The 12711-nt window shown below is 28.8% G+C and overlaps 5 protein-coding genes across 10 annotated transcripts in view; 3 read left to right on the top strand and 2 right to left on the bottom strand.

Moving 5' to 3' along the window:
- Nucleotides 1-86: 86 nt before the first annotated feature.
- Nucleotides 87-1802, bottom strand: koko (cyclin Q). 2 transcript variants are annotated; one of them, XM_033328461.2, is made up of 6 exons: nt 1645-1802; nt 1258-1391; nt 1091-1188; nt 786-1004; nt 473-703; nt 87-392 (listed from the first exon to the last, which is right to left on the bottom strand). In XM_033328461.2, the coding sequence occupies exons 1-6, from the start codon at nt 1680-1682 to the stop codon at nt 297-299; spliced, it is 816 nt and encodes a 271-aa protein (XP_033184352.1). In that variant the 5' UTR covers nt 1683-1802; the 3' UTR covers nt 87-296. The 2 variants fall into 2 exon arrangements, with proteins under 2 accessions (XP_033184352.1, XP_033184354.1); XM_033328463.2 differs by lacking the exon at nt 1645-1802 and adding an exon at nt 1514-1639.
- A 98-nt stretch (nt 1803-1900) lies between these two features.
- Amacr (Alpha-methylacyl-CoA racemase) lies at nt 1901-4444 on the top strand. 3 transcript variants are annotated; one of them, XM_076628041.1, is made up of 6 exons: nt 1901-2221; nt 2494-2610; nt 2696-2837; nt 2906-3049; nt 3133-3379; nt 3471-4444. In XM_076628041.1, exons 2-6 carry the CDS (start codon nt 2503-2505, stop codon nt 3976-3978), a joined length of 1149 nt encoding a protein of 382 aa, XP_076484156.1. In that variant the 5' UTR covers nt 1901-2221; nt 2494-2502; the 3' UTR covers nt 3979-4444. The 3 variants fall into 3 exon arrangements, with proteins under 3 accessions (XP_076484156.1, XP_033184350.1, XP_033184349.1); XM_033328459.2 differs by having other exon boundaries at nt 2486-2610; XM_033328458.2 differs by having other exon boundaries at nt 2472-2610.
- Nucleotides 4445-5733: 1289 nt separating this feature from the next.
- LOC117153940 (serine/threonine-protein phosphatase 2A activator) lies at nt 5734-7826 on the bottom strand. Its single transcript, XM_033328464.2, has 8 exons — nt 7463-7826; nt 7303-7388; nt 6989-7192; nt 6711-6928; nt 6504-6628; nt 6314-6414; nt 6126-6233; nt 5734-6057 (listed from the first exon to the last, which is right to left on the bottom strand). The coding sequence occupies exons 1-8, from the start codon at nt 7488-7490 to the stop codon at nt 5926-5928; spliced, it is 1002 nt and encodes a 333-aa protein (XP_033184355.1). The 5' UTR covers nt 7491-7826; the 3' UTR covers nt 5734-5925.
- A 730-nt stretch (nt 7827-8556) lies between these two features.
- Marcal1 (SWI/SNF-related matrix-associated actin-dependent regulator of chromatin subfamily A-like protein 1) lies at nt 8557-12121 on the top strand. 3 transcript variants are annotated; one of them, XM_033328703.2, is made up of 12 exons: nt 8557-8949; nt 9019-9449; nt 9561-9676; nt 9750-9856; nt 9925-10059; nt 10140-10317; nt 10395-10558; nt 10622-10786; nt 10888-11049; nt 11170-11277; nt 11354-11528; nt 11608-12121. In XM_033328703.2, the coding sequence occupies exons 2-12, from the start codon at nt 9020-9022 to the stop codon at nt 11980-11982; spliced, it is 2115 nt and encodes a 704-aa protein (XP_033184594.2). In that variant the 5' UTR covers nt 8557-8949; nt 9019; the 3' UTR covers nt 11983-12121. The 3 variants fall into 3 exon arrangements, with proteins under 3 accessions (XP_033184594.2, XP_033184597.1, XP_033184595.2); XM_033328706.2 differs by having other exon boundaries at nt 8559-8949; nt 9187-9449; XM_033328704.2 differs by lacking the exon at nt 8557-8949 and having other exon boundaries at nt 8966-9449.
- A 291-nt stretch (nt 12122-12412) lies between these two features.
- Miga (mitoguardin) overlaps nt 12413-12711 on the top strand; it is a 43372-nt gene continuing 43073 nt past the window's right edge. Inside the window, exon 1 of the mRNA XM_033329292.2 lies at nt 12413-12663. Coding sequence (XP_033185183.1) covers nt 12571-12663 — 93 coding nt within the window. The 5' untranslated portion in view covers nt 12413-12570. The remainder of the gene's footprint in view (nt 12664-12711) is intronic.

Raw genomic sequence — 12711 nt, 5'->3', positions numbered from 1 at the left:
TTTTATTATAAAGAAGAAGTAATTAATTTATTTTATATTATAATGAATACTATCAGTTTGCATATTGGTAAAATAAAAAATGCACGTCGCTTTTTCCATACTATTTTCTTATATTTCAAATATCATTGTCTTTTAATTTAAAAATAATATTAATGGTATAGAAAAATACAAAACACAAAATCAGAAATATTCTGTTTGATGGCCTTGATTTATATTTGTACTCTTTCAATACCAAGTTTTATAAAAACGTCGAACTTGTGTTAATATACAATGAACTCAAATATCACTGAAATGCTTCAGTTGTCTCTAGTTTCTGGTTCTTCATCGTATGCTGCCATAACTTTCTCCATTATCTCCCAAAGTTTATCTCTTGTTAGGTCTTTACAGAAGACCTGGAAAAGATAATAACTTTACCTTATGCTTTTAACTAATTCCTGATCTTCATAAATTTAAAAATGTTCTTAATTGTTACATTAAACCAAGGTTGCTGGTCACATTCGTCCATTAATGGTACTACTACACCATAAATTTGAAGTGACAAATTAATACAAGCGATTGCTATTAAATTTGGTGGATAATCAAGTATAGCTGGGGAATGATGAAAATCTTGTAAAAGTGCCATGCTTGTTTTTGCAACTGGATATTTAGACCATTCTTCCTCTCCAAACCATGCTTGCAAAGATCGTAAATAATGTAACATATACTAAAATAATATTTTCTTATTTAGAATAATTATTTATGGTTTATATTTTAATTAACATAAATTATATGCATTTACTACTGACTTTGTGCGGATGTACAGGAGTCACTTGAAACTTGAGCATACGCATAATTAAAAGTTCTGCTTGGACAATTGCATCTCTCATGCTCCAATATTGATCTCCTAATTCTAATGGTTGTGATCCTCTATGTAATGTGCTGTAAGATACATTCATTACATCTCTAATTTTCAAATTATCATCTTTCACTTTTCCTGCTAAGTAAAGACAAGTAGCAGCAATTAGCTGAAACACATGCACATCTATGTAAATATAAATTATAAAGGACATATATTTGAAACTTTAATTGATATTGTAAATTAATTATTTACACAATTATCATAACCTCCTGGAACAGCTTCTTTTGTAAACCTATGATACAATGTTGCAGCTGTAGCAATAGTCAGAGGATGAGCTTCCAGTTTTAAACCTATAATTTATAAAGGTTAATATCACTTTCCACTATTACAATATAAAACTAAATAATCAAAGAACTTACCACATTCAAATATAAATCGTGAAATTGTAAAACTATCACTGCTCTTTGTGTAATCAATCGTAATGCTCTTTTGCAAAGTGTTTCTCTTCTCCCGTTGCATAGCTAATACATCAATAACGTCTTTCATTTTGGAACTGTATGGATACAATATATTATTTTTAATTTATTACAAATTGTATATATGCATACATATAGTATTACTAAAAATATTGTAAAAATTGACTTAATCAAAGAAAATAATATATGTTTAACATACTATACTTTATCTGGGAAATGAAATTCATTAAACATTGTTGTAAAGTAAGTTATAAAAATCACGAGCCGGCGTACAGTCAAAATTTCGCAAAGAAATTTATTTCAAATAATTCATGTATTTCCTTAAAGTACCTTAAAGTTTCCGTACTAGTAGGTTCCGTCGGATTCATTTTGGTGATATATATTCTATTTGAATTTGTCTACAATTAATGTAATTTGTTTTGTTACAGGTTACAATATGTATTTATTTATTGCACACTGCGTATCAGTGTTACCAGTTAATATATTCCCTTTCCTTAGTGACTTTAATACCAATATTAAAATAACTATATCCGATAAAGATTCTAGAATTACTGATCCTCAGAAATTAGAAATGAATAGAAGCTGTTAAAAATAAATATTATCTGATATTTTGTATGTACCCTTCAAACGAAAATATCTTAAAATTAAATGATGAGAATAGTATGGTTATTAAGGTTGAATAAAGAAGGTTGACTTCGTTTTTCCATGCTCTGCAAGAATATTGAAAAATAGATATATGGTTCTATTTTTAAAAAATAATAATGACCTTGAAATCTCGCAAAAAAAAAAAATCATAAGAAAAAACTAATTCTACCATTACACGTGGTCCTTAAAATAATGTACCTTCATACAACAATAAATGGAGAAGATATATAAGTGATTCCATTTAACTGGACCACTCTGTATCGTAAGAGTATAGTTTTTATATTCATACAAATGTATTTAAATAATTTGTTAACAATGTAATATGTACCTCGTTTAATTAAAAATGAATTTTCATTTATCTGTAAAAAAGATTTCATCATTTCTTAAAGAAATTTAATAAGTTTTAGTATCGTTGAATTAATTATTCACATTGATTTCTGTTACTATGTAAGATTGCATAATTAACTTTGATACAATTGTAATTAAAAAAGTGTGAACTCATTCTATGTTAGTTTTCATGGCGCAGTTTTACAGATCACAAATATGCCTTTAAAAGGTATAAATGTATTAGAATTAGCTGGGCTAGCACCAGGCCCTTTTTGTGGAATGATATTAGCCCAATTTGGTGCATCTGTAATCAGAGTGGACAAGGTATAACTAATGATTAGGCGATCATGTTTTAAGCTCGTTTTTTGGTCATGTATATATCAATTTTTAAATATTTATTTTTTTATAGATTTATGGATCTTATAATGCCATTGATTGTCTGGGTCATGGAAAAAGATCAATTGCGTTAAATTTAAAAGTTTATGAAGGTTCTAATATATTTAGGAAATTGATCAATCAAAGTGATGTGCTTATAGACCCTTATAGACCTGGTTTGTATTCTTTAATAAATATATTATTGTTATATATATCTTTTAAATATTGATTAATATTAAAATAGGAGTAATGGAAAGAATGAAACTAGGACCAGAAGAACTTATGGGAATAAACAAGAGGTTGATATATGCCAGGTTAACAGGATTTGGGCATAATGGACCTTATGCTAATATGGCTGGACATGATATAAATTATTTAGCTTTATCTGGTAATTTAAAAACAACATATGTATTCTAGCTTATTTTATTTTAAGTAAGGCATATTTACTAAACTGCTTTTGATAATGTTCAGGTTTATTATCATTATTTGGACGTCACAATCAGAAACCAACACCACCAGTCAATTTAGTAGCTGATTTTGCTGGTGGTGGATTAATGTGTGCTTTTGGTATAATACTAGCATTATTTGAACGTAGCAAGAGTGGTATTGGTCAAGTGATTGATGCATCAATGGTAGATGGATCTGCATATCTAGGCAGTTGGTTCTTTAGATCTCAAAATGTGCCTGGATTATGGGGAAATCCTCGTGGTAAAAATATGTAAGGATCTCTAAGTTGTATCATTATCTATTTCCTATTTTTTTAATAGTTTCATATAAATAAATAATTAAATAATATTTCTTACAAATAGATTAGATTCTGGAACACACTTTTATGATACTTATGAAACAAAAGATAAACAATATATGTGCGTTGGAGCAATTGAACCTAAGTTTTATGAGATATTTTTAGAGAAACTTGGAATTTCATCTCATGAAATGCCACAATTTGAGAATTTTGAAGAAAGCCGTGAAAAATTAGAAAAGATATTCAAACAAAAGACTCAAGCAGAATGGTGTGCCATATTTGATGGTACAGATGCTTGCGTAACACCCGTTCTAAATTTAAAAGATGTTGCATCACATGCACACAATAAGGAAAGAAATATATTTAAGACTGGAGACAATGGTTTGGTAACTCCAAATCCTGCTCCACGTTTATCTCGTACTCCTGGAATGTCTAAAAAACATGAAAGAAATGCTAAATTGGGTGAGCACACTACAGAAATTCTTACTGAATTAGATTTTAAACCAGAAGAAATTGTTAATTTAATAGCAAATGGAATTGTTAATCAAGGAATGAAACATTCTAAACTTTAACACGTTGACGCCGGCGTGCGCCATCGGCGGGTCACACGTGTCTGTCACGAGGGGCTGCGATGGGTCACACATGTATTTCACAATATAGGTAGTGATCCAGCATTGCCCCACGAAGCAGATAGTGAATTCGGGCACCGGCGTCAACGTGTTAAGCATGTAATTTATTTTCATTAAAATGTTTACATATATTTGTTAATTCATGTAATAATATAAGAAAGGTTGTTAGTGTCCTAAAAAGCGAAAAGCTAGCAGTTTATATTAAAGATTACTAATTACTCTATTTAATGACAATCAAAACTATCAGTAATCATATTTTTATATTTTTTTAATGCAACTTATTGTCATCAAGAAAATAAAGTATCGATACTAATGATAATTTGTGCAACATGACTTTGGTATCTTTTATTGTTTCTGTCAGAATTTACAGAAAATAATATCAAAATAAATATTATTCCTATGACGTATATTTTGTGCATGTTTCATTTCTTATGCATGGACATGGCTGTCCCTGTTAACTCTTGAAGGTCGACATGAACAACGTGCTCTGAATAATTGTATGTTCTTCAGGCACAGTGTATGTATATTTATGGGGAAGGAATGAAAAATTGCACTTTCATTGTTTAACGATATACAATTAAACTTTAATACACTTAAATAAGCTGATACACTATAAAAGTTACGCACGTGATTATGCCCCTATTTGAGGATTGAATGTTTACAGTTGAAAGTTTACAGTGTATCTTGCTTGTATAAATGTTTGAGAACGTTTGACTTCTACAAAAATTGGAAAATACCTGTATAAGTCAATGGGGGAAGAATGTTTGTGTTCTCAGAATGTCCGAGGTTTGCCTCATGTATTCAGAATGCACGTTGATTGGTTGTTATCAAAATTTAATTTTCTAATCAACGGTACCCTGAGTGTCAGGACTACCCTTCCATACACCTTCTTCTGGTAAGGGCATAACCTGAACTGACACGAGATGCTCGTTTTTCCGGAAAGATCGTGATATTCCTCCTGGTCAGAAACTTCGGCAATTTGTACTGTTATAATATATTTCCAAATTGCCCTTTAGAAATACTGAATTTATAACACATCTCTGGTTATTAAGTGTGCATTAAATTAAAATTCTAAGTAATCCTAAAAATATGCTGTCTATTACTTATAATATTTAATAATTTAAGAATTTAGCTCAAAAATAGCTTTCTTTGCAATCGTGCTAATAGCTTTACCGATGATGGCCTCATGTGTTTCTTTTGTGTGTATCTTATGTGTAATATATATCTTAATAGTTTATAGTGGATAGTTCACTTTACATATTTACATATATATTATGTTGAATTATTTATAATTGAGAAAGCAGTATTATTATATTAATATATAGATTATTATATTTATATTATATATATATAGCTGTATTATATATTATTATAAAAGCACTTGTTAGTGATACAATATTTATTCTATCATACAAGAAGATGCTTGTTAGCGGTTGTGTCTGTATACAAACGAATTGCTACTAACTGGGTGAAATTAAAAAGTAATCTATTTTAAAGTATGTAAGTATTCATATTGAAGCAATTCTCGTGACAATGTGTGTTACATATTATGAACCATTTTTTGTAACTGATTAATTTTATTTACAATAAATAATCGTGTTAACTAATTTCTAGATTATCTTAGATAATTACTAACACATTGTTAACTAATATGACTGACATTTCCTAAAATAAATTTTTAATAATTTACAAATAAAATTTATATATAAAACACATATATTTTACGATTTAACAATGGAAAAATTGGTGCAGCATAAAAGCAACATAATACAATTATTTGTGTCATATATCTTGAAATTTAGCATACAATTGCAACATAGTTTCATTATAAATACCGGATATTTGTTACAAACTACATCAACAGATATGAAGCGTATTTGTACAATACTATTACTGAGTCGGTGGTGGTTGTAATGGTTGATCTCGACGAGGTCCCCTTTTAACAGGTGGAACAGACGCCGGTTTTATCGATAATAAAGAACCAAATAAAACATGTTGTATAACAGGAAATTTTGCTAAAACCTGTGTATGATGTTTAAAACGTCATTATCTAATTATCATATTGATAAGTTGTTAGCAATAATATTTACCTCAGCTCTGTACATTTTAATAAGACCATTATTTACTTTGACCCAAGAAGATACAGCACTAACATTCCATAACTGATTTGAATGTTCAGCAAATGGACCTATCTTTACCTAAAATAATATTTGCCTTTAAAATATATAAAAACGGCTAACAATACAATATATGTAAGTGCATATATATGTATACAAACCTTTGAAATAAATTCAATACAACCAAGAAACATATATTGCTTGTTAAAAGCTTGAATAATATCTGGTTCAACAAAATGACGAGGTTCTATACGAGGATGCCCTGAAATGTATATCATTTTTTGTGTACATTTATGTATATCTTTGAAATACATTATAATAAAAAATAAAAAAATTAGTACAAGGCAATACCAATTAATTGAGCACTTCCCCATATAAATGGGACAAATTGATAGTCATCTAAGCTCCATACACCATGACTACCTGCTGGTTCCATCCGATAAGTTAATTGTAATCTACGCACTAATTCCAGATATCTTACAAAAAAACAAAAACTATTTTAATCTCTGGAAATACACAAAATATTAGGGTAAGAATATCAAGTTCAATAAAAATTACCTGTTAAATATTTTTACAACTACAGCTACTTTATCATCCTGTGTGAAAGCACCAATTTTGAACATACAACATAAAAACATTAAAAATGCCATTTCATGTCCTGTACCATAATCTATACGCGTTGGATTTCCAAAGCCTTCATATAAATACTGGACTATTTCTGGAACTGCTCTATGTAATTTTTCTGGCAATACTTTTTGTAATTCTGCTATTCCATTCTGAAATATTATGAATCAATAGATTTTGAAGATGGCTATGTAAAAGTAATATATATTTACCTGTTGTAATCTTTCGTGCCATTCTCTAAACGATTTGTTACCAAAACGTTGGGGCTGCTCAGTGGGAGGTATCTGTGTTATCCATTCATCAAATTCATTAAGCATTTGAACAATACTGGCTATTGTAGGACTTTGTGTGTATTCAACATTTAAAGCTTTTCCCTGAACCGATTCATTTAAGGCCAATATAAATCCCAAGTATTCCTACAAAATATTTTTACATGTTTTTTCATACGATAAAGATCCTTGAATATTGAAAATTGTTATAATATCAAATATCATTAATAAAAAAGAAATAGTATGCAAATTCTTACAAAATATGCTTCAGATTTTTCCCAAAGTACCATATCAGATGGTACTTTAATCGACTTTTTCGGGACGACGAATTCATGATCGTCGGCTACAATATAATTAAAAGGCAATTACTCGATATTATTAAATATATTTATTTTAATTAATGTTTGAAATACGTACGATTTACAGGTGACTTTGACGTTGACATCGTACTTATCACAGAATTTGGTTATTATTCATTGAAAATATACGTATAATTAATAATAAACAAAAAAGAAGATATATTTACGTTATATATACAAACACATGTATATAAGATGTATGCAAAACATTTGAGTTGCAAACGTATATTATTAAGAGTTAAATTGCTTTGGACATTCGTAATAGAAACGTACGAACCCAACTCTGAAATCGTTAAAATTGAACAAGATAGATATTAAAAAATGTTTTCAATAAGTTGATTTTGATCACAACAAAATTTCGTACGGTCAAAAATTTATAGAAAAATTAAATAATGCACATACATATATCTTTTTTACATTAAATCCACTAAAAGTTAACTAAATCTTCAAAAGTTACTGAAAATATATTTTGACCCATGATTATACAAAACAAGTTTCAACACTCATATACCGAAGCCTAGGGAAAACAGTACAAAAATTGAGTTTTGACTAGTTGTGAAAAATCAACATGGAAGACAAGAAGGTTCTCATTCTGCGCATGTGTGATATGTTCTGAATGTCTCAGACAGAGATGGAGACGTTTAGCTCATCTTCGTCTGTCTCGCAAGAACGCGAACTTCGTTGATCATCCATGTTGATTTTTCATAATTAGACACGATTCAATTTTTGGACGATTTTCTCTAGCGAGTTTCGAAACCTGTTTATATGATCGTGTTTTAATCAGCGAGACAAATCAGGAAAGATAAATAAAACCACGTGGTCAAAATCTAGGGGATACTAGGATTCGTAATTTTGAAATATTATAAATAGGAAGTTATTTCTCTAAGTTTGAGCTTTTTAAGTTAAATTATATTGATCAATTTTATGTATAGATCTCATTTATTGTGGTATTATTCACGGTCATATAAACAGGTTTTGTTACTCGTTAGGGAAAATCATCCGAAAATTGAGTCATGAAAAACCAACATGAAAGATAATAAAGTTCTCTTTTTTGCGAGATAGACAGAAATGAGTAGAGTATCTCTGTCTCTGTCTGAGACATTCATACCATGACACGCATGCGCAGAACTGAACCTTTTCGTCTTCCATGACGACTTTTCACGGCTCAATTTCTGGACAACTTCTTCTATGCTTTTGGTATATGAGTGTGGTTTTGTTTATATCCGCTCCTTATGATGATTTACTCAGGTTAACTACTGACAAATATTTTTCCTTAAATTACGTAAACAAATTGTGTTCAAACTTTAAATCGACTTAAATTCTAACTACGTAATTATCAAATACGTCAAATACGTATTAATATTTTTTATATATCTTGTACAAACTGTGAAAGCTGTATTATGCAGAATAAGATGACAGGATAACATAATTTAGATTGTGAAATAAAAGAAAATGGGAAATTATCAGTATTATCATTTATTTTTAAAACTATATTGAATGTGTACGATTTATAAGAAAAAGCGTTTATATATATATATATATCAGGTTTGTATATACTACAAAAATCAACATTTTTTTATCATACAAGCTTTTTAATAAAGTTTATATTATAAGCATGAGTTATTCCCAAGAAGAAATAGAAAAGAAGCGTTTGTTAGCTTTACAACGTAGAAAGGAATCTCAATTGAAAAACAGTTCATTAATCCCTAATGCAAATACAAGAAATAGGATTACTTCTGCTAATAGTAGTATCATAACTAATGAAAATAAATCACACAATAGCCCAAAAGTTTTTGGACATGGTTCGTCATCAAAATATGTTGACTACAAAGCAAAATCTGAGAACAATTGCTTCAAGCATAGTGGAAAACTTAATAAACAAAATGAACGATTTAATCCTATGTCAACAAAGAATTTTTTTGGTCAGAAATCTTGCATTACAGCAAAATGTTATATGTTAACTGATGAAAGATTTGTATTAGAAACTTCATCATATTTTCCTCCACTTGTTGAGGCAATAAAGAAAGTTTCAAGCAGATCATATGGTAATATAAGAGTAATATATTCTTAAATTTAACATAAATAAATAAATTTTAATTGCTAAACATAGAATATATAAATAACGGTACCTGTTATATATCATATTTTTATTTTAGATATGAAAACTAAACAATGGAATTTTCTTTTAAAAGACTATGAAACAGTAATAGAAAAGGTTATTAATTTCAAATCTGATATACAAATTACAGGATTACCAAAACCAGTCCTTCAGGTATTATATTGAAGAATAATATATTGTATTTTGTGTGTGTATGTGTATGTATATACATTTGAAATGTTTTTAGATTTTCAGGAAAAATGACACCTCAATGAATACTGAAAATATTGATCTATTAGACATTGATCCTCAGTTAGTAGGGAATTTAATGCCCTTTCAACGAGAAGGAGTTTGGTATAATTACATGATTTACATGTGTTTTTAAATTTAAAATAGGATAGAATTAAATTTATTATTTTCAGCTATGGAATATCTAAAGGTGGTCGTTGTATGATTGCTGATGATATGGGTTTAGGAAAGACCATTCAAGCACTAGGCATTGCGCATTATTTTAGAAAGAATTGGCCCCTCCTTATTGTTACACCCGCTTCAGTCAGGTTTGACAATGAAGAATATGCTAGATAGATATATTTCATTGTATTAAAGCAAATAGTAAAAATGATTTTGAAAAATTTAGGTATCAATGGGCAGAAGCAATATATACATTTTTGCCATCTGTACCTGCTCATTACATTCACCAATTTGCAAATACCAAAGACTGTATTGATAGTAGTAAAATCGTTATTACAACATATGATCTTCTAGTCCGAGCGATGGACACGTTTGAACGCCAAATTTTTGGTTTTGTTATTTTGGTATGTTAAAAAACAATATATTGATTAAATATAAATAGGAATATATATATAACAGGAATAAATAAATTTATGTATAGGATGAGTCTCATGCATTGAAAAGTCTTAAAACTGCGAGATTTAACGCTGCACAATGTGTAGTCCTGCAAGCGCGTCACGTTGTTTTACTATCTGGGACACCTGCTTTATCAAGACCCATGGAATTATATTCTCAAATAAATCTTATAATGCCAAATTTTATGGGGTAATGTAAAATGTTCGTTATATGTAATTTATATATGAGTAAACAAGTATTATTTTTACATAGATATCAAGAATATGGAATTCGGTATTGTGCAGGAGAAAAAACTTCATATGGATGGGACTTTAGTGGATCGTCAAACATGCAAGAATTGCAGTTATTATTAAAACGCACTTGCGTAATTCGAAGATTAAAAAATGATGTTTTAAATCAATTACCGGCAAAAAAAAGGTGAAGAATAAGTATACTTATATCAGATTATTTGGATAGTACATAAGCATACATTTGAATTTGTACAAATATAAATGTTTATTTTACTAAAAAAATTTTAGAGAAGTTATTATACTAGATCCAGGCTTAATAAAAGTTGGTACTAAAGAAATGGTAGAAATTTCCAAGAAACTAGAGCGAGAGGTTCTGAATGGTATAGAAAAACATCGTACTCTTTTGCACTACTATAATGAATCTGGTGTTGCTAAACAAAAGGCTATATGGTATATATAAATAACATTTTTATTTAGTAAATAATCACTAAAGTTACAAATACAATTTTATATAATAAAACTATTTAGTATAGTAATGAATATTGTCTAATATGTATAATATTATTTCAGTGATTATATTTCCAAGCTGTTCATGAATAAACAAAAGTTCATTATATTTGCCCATCATCAAAATGTTATGGATGCTATTTGTGATGTTGCAGAATCTATGGATATAAAGTAATTATACTGTCTGCATACACTAGTGTATAAAGATAAAATTTTTATTTATTCAAAACTTATTTATGCGTTTTAGATATATTAGAATTGATGGAAAAACAAATCCAGAACGCAGAAAATATCAAATCGACCAATTTCAAAACTGTGACGATTGCATGGTAGCAGTATTATCAATCACAGCAGCAAACGCCGGAATTACATTAACATCTGCGAAACTTGTAGTTTTTGCAGAACTATTTTGGAATCCTGGAGTATTTATCGTTTATTTTATTTTTTGAAATCATAATTACTTAAAATCAGATTCATTTAATATAATCTGTTTTATTATAGATATTGTGCCAAGCTGAAGATAGGGTACACAGAATTGGTCAAGATAATAGTGTTATCATTCAATATTTGGTTGCAAAACAAACAGCAGACGATTATTTATGGCCGTTAATTCAAAAAAAGATGAATGTATTGAACGAGGTTGGACTTGATCAAAATTTTTCTCTAAAAGATATTGATGTCACTGTACAAGCATTCAGTTCAGAACAAAAAACCTTAGATAGTTTTATGGATAACTCACGAAAAATAGTACACAGTAACGAGAATGTAACAAAAAATACATCACAAAGTCAATTTTCCACAACTGAAGAGCTTAAAGAATTACTTGATTTAAATGACGGAGACTTCGAATTTTGTGATTGGGATGATATGAAATGAAAAACTTATTTTTATACAGTATTTTGTAACATTGTGAAAGGTGTATAAATGCATTCAAATAATAAAAGCACGAACTATTTTCTACATATTGTATATAAACATAGCTATTAATAGTAATAAAGTTTTTCATATTAAAGAATGTGGATATTTTAATAATGTTAAAAAATCCATTAAAGAAAATATAAGAATATTACCTAGAATTTCGTAATAATTTTTATTTTTCAATTACGAACGCATAATATCTTTTTATTATACAAACTTTATCTCGTATATACAAAAGTACAAAAATTAGATTCCTCCAATTTTAAAAATTCGAAATTACTAGTAGTTTTAAGTTGCTATTGCAGTGTTTACACTAGTTTTATTAATTTGTGTTTACAACGAACGATAATTCAATAAATGCGCGAGCAGATTTAAACCCACGTTATTGCACGTCTTATATCAATATAGTAATAGCTTATACTTTGAATATTTACCGCACAAACGAATGTTCTTCAATGCAGTGTTTCTCTCGAATCTAATGTTTATCTGTTGGTTTAAGCCGTGTGAAAATATCCATTTATATTGTTTATAACAAAGATACTTGCAATGTCCATTTTTAACGCGCACCAGTTTTTAGGTGCATTGTGTAAACGTTATGTAATTTCACTGCCATCAATAAATTTATCTAGAACTCAAAAAGCAAGTATCTCTTTTTGAGGTTAGAATAAATATATTTACATTCTATAA

Source organism: Bombus vancouverensis, chromosome 3, assembly GCF_051014615.1.
Source record: "Bombus vancouverensis nearcticus chromosome 3, iyBomVanc1_principal, whole genome shotgun sequence".
Classification (NCBI taxonomy): Eukaryota; Metazoa; Arthropoda; class Insecta; order Hymenoptera; family Apidae; genus Bombus; species Bombus vancouverensis.
This window is presented reverse-complemented; position numbering and strand designations above follow the sequence as displayed.

What these genes read in the sequence shown, in the direction of transcription:
- koko (XM_033328461.2), bottom strand. Translation starts at nt 1,682, where the DNA reads ATGAATCCGACGGAACCTACTAGTACGGAAACTTTAAG. An exon ending in CAGGAGGTTATGATAATTGT is followed by an intron (nt 1,005 to 1,090) that starts GTAAATAATTAA and finishes CATGTGTTTCAG; the next exon opens with CTAATTGCTGCTACTTGTCT. An exon ending in CTCCTGTACATCCGCACAAA is followed by an intron (nt 704 to 785) that starts GTCAGTAGTAAA and finishes ATATTATTTTAG; the next exon opens with TATATGTTACATTATTTACG.
- LOC117153940 (XM_033328464.2), bottom strand. Translation starts at nt 7,490, where the DNA reads ATGTCAACGTCAAAGTCACCTGTAAATC. An exon ending in GGCACGAAAGATTACAACAG is followed by an intron (nt 6,929 to 6,988) that starts GTAAATATATAT and finishes ATAATATTTCAG; the next exon opens with AATGGAATAGCAGAATTACA. An exon ending in GTATTGAATTTATTTCAAAG is followed by an intron (nt 6,234 to 6,313) that starts GTTTGTATACAT and finishes ATATTATTTTAG; the next exon opens with GTAAAGATAGGTCCATTTGC.
- Amacr (XM_076628041.1), top strand. Translation starts at nt 2,503, where the DNA reads ATGCCTTTAAAAGGTATAAATGTATTAGAATTAGCTGGGCTAGCACCA. An exon ending in CTGTAATCAGAGTGGACAAG is followed by an intron (nt 2,611 to 2,695) that starts GTATAACTAATG and finishes ATTTTTTTATAG; the next exon opens with ATTTATGGATCTTATAATGC. An exon ending in AAATTATTTAGCTTTATCTG is followed by an intron (nt 3,050 to 3,132) that starts GTAATTTAAAAA and finishes GATAATGTTCAG; the next exon opens with GTTTATTATCATTATTTGGA.
- Marcal1 (XM_033328703.2), top strand. Translation starts at nt 9,020, where the DNA reads ATGAGTTATTCCCAAGAAGAAATAGAAAAGAAGCGTTTGTTAGCTTTA. An exon ending in TTTCAACGAGAAGGAGTTTG is followed by an intron (nt 9,857 to 9,924) that starts GTATAATTACAT and finishes TATTATTTTCAG; the next exon opens with CTATGGAATATCTAAAGGTG. An exon ending in GCAGAATCTATGGATATAAA is followed by an intron (nt 11,278 to 11,353) that starts GTAATTATACTG and finishes TATGCGTTTTAG; the next exon opens with ATATATTAGAATTGATGGAA.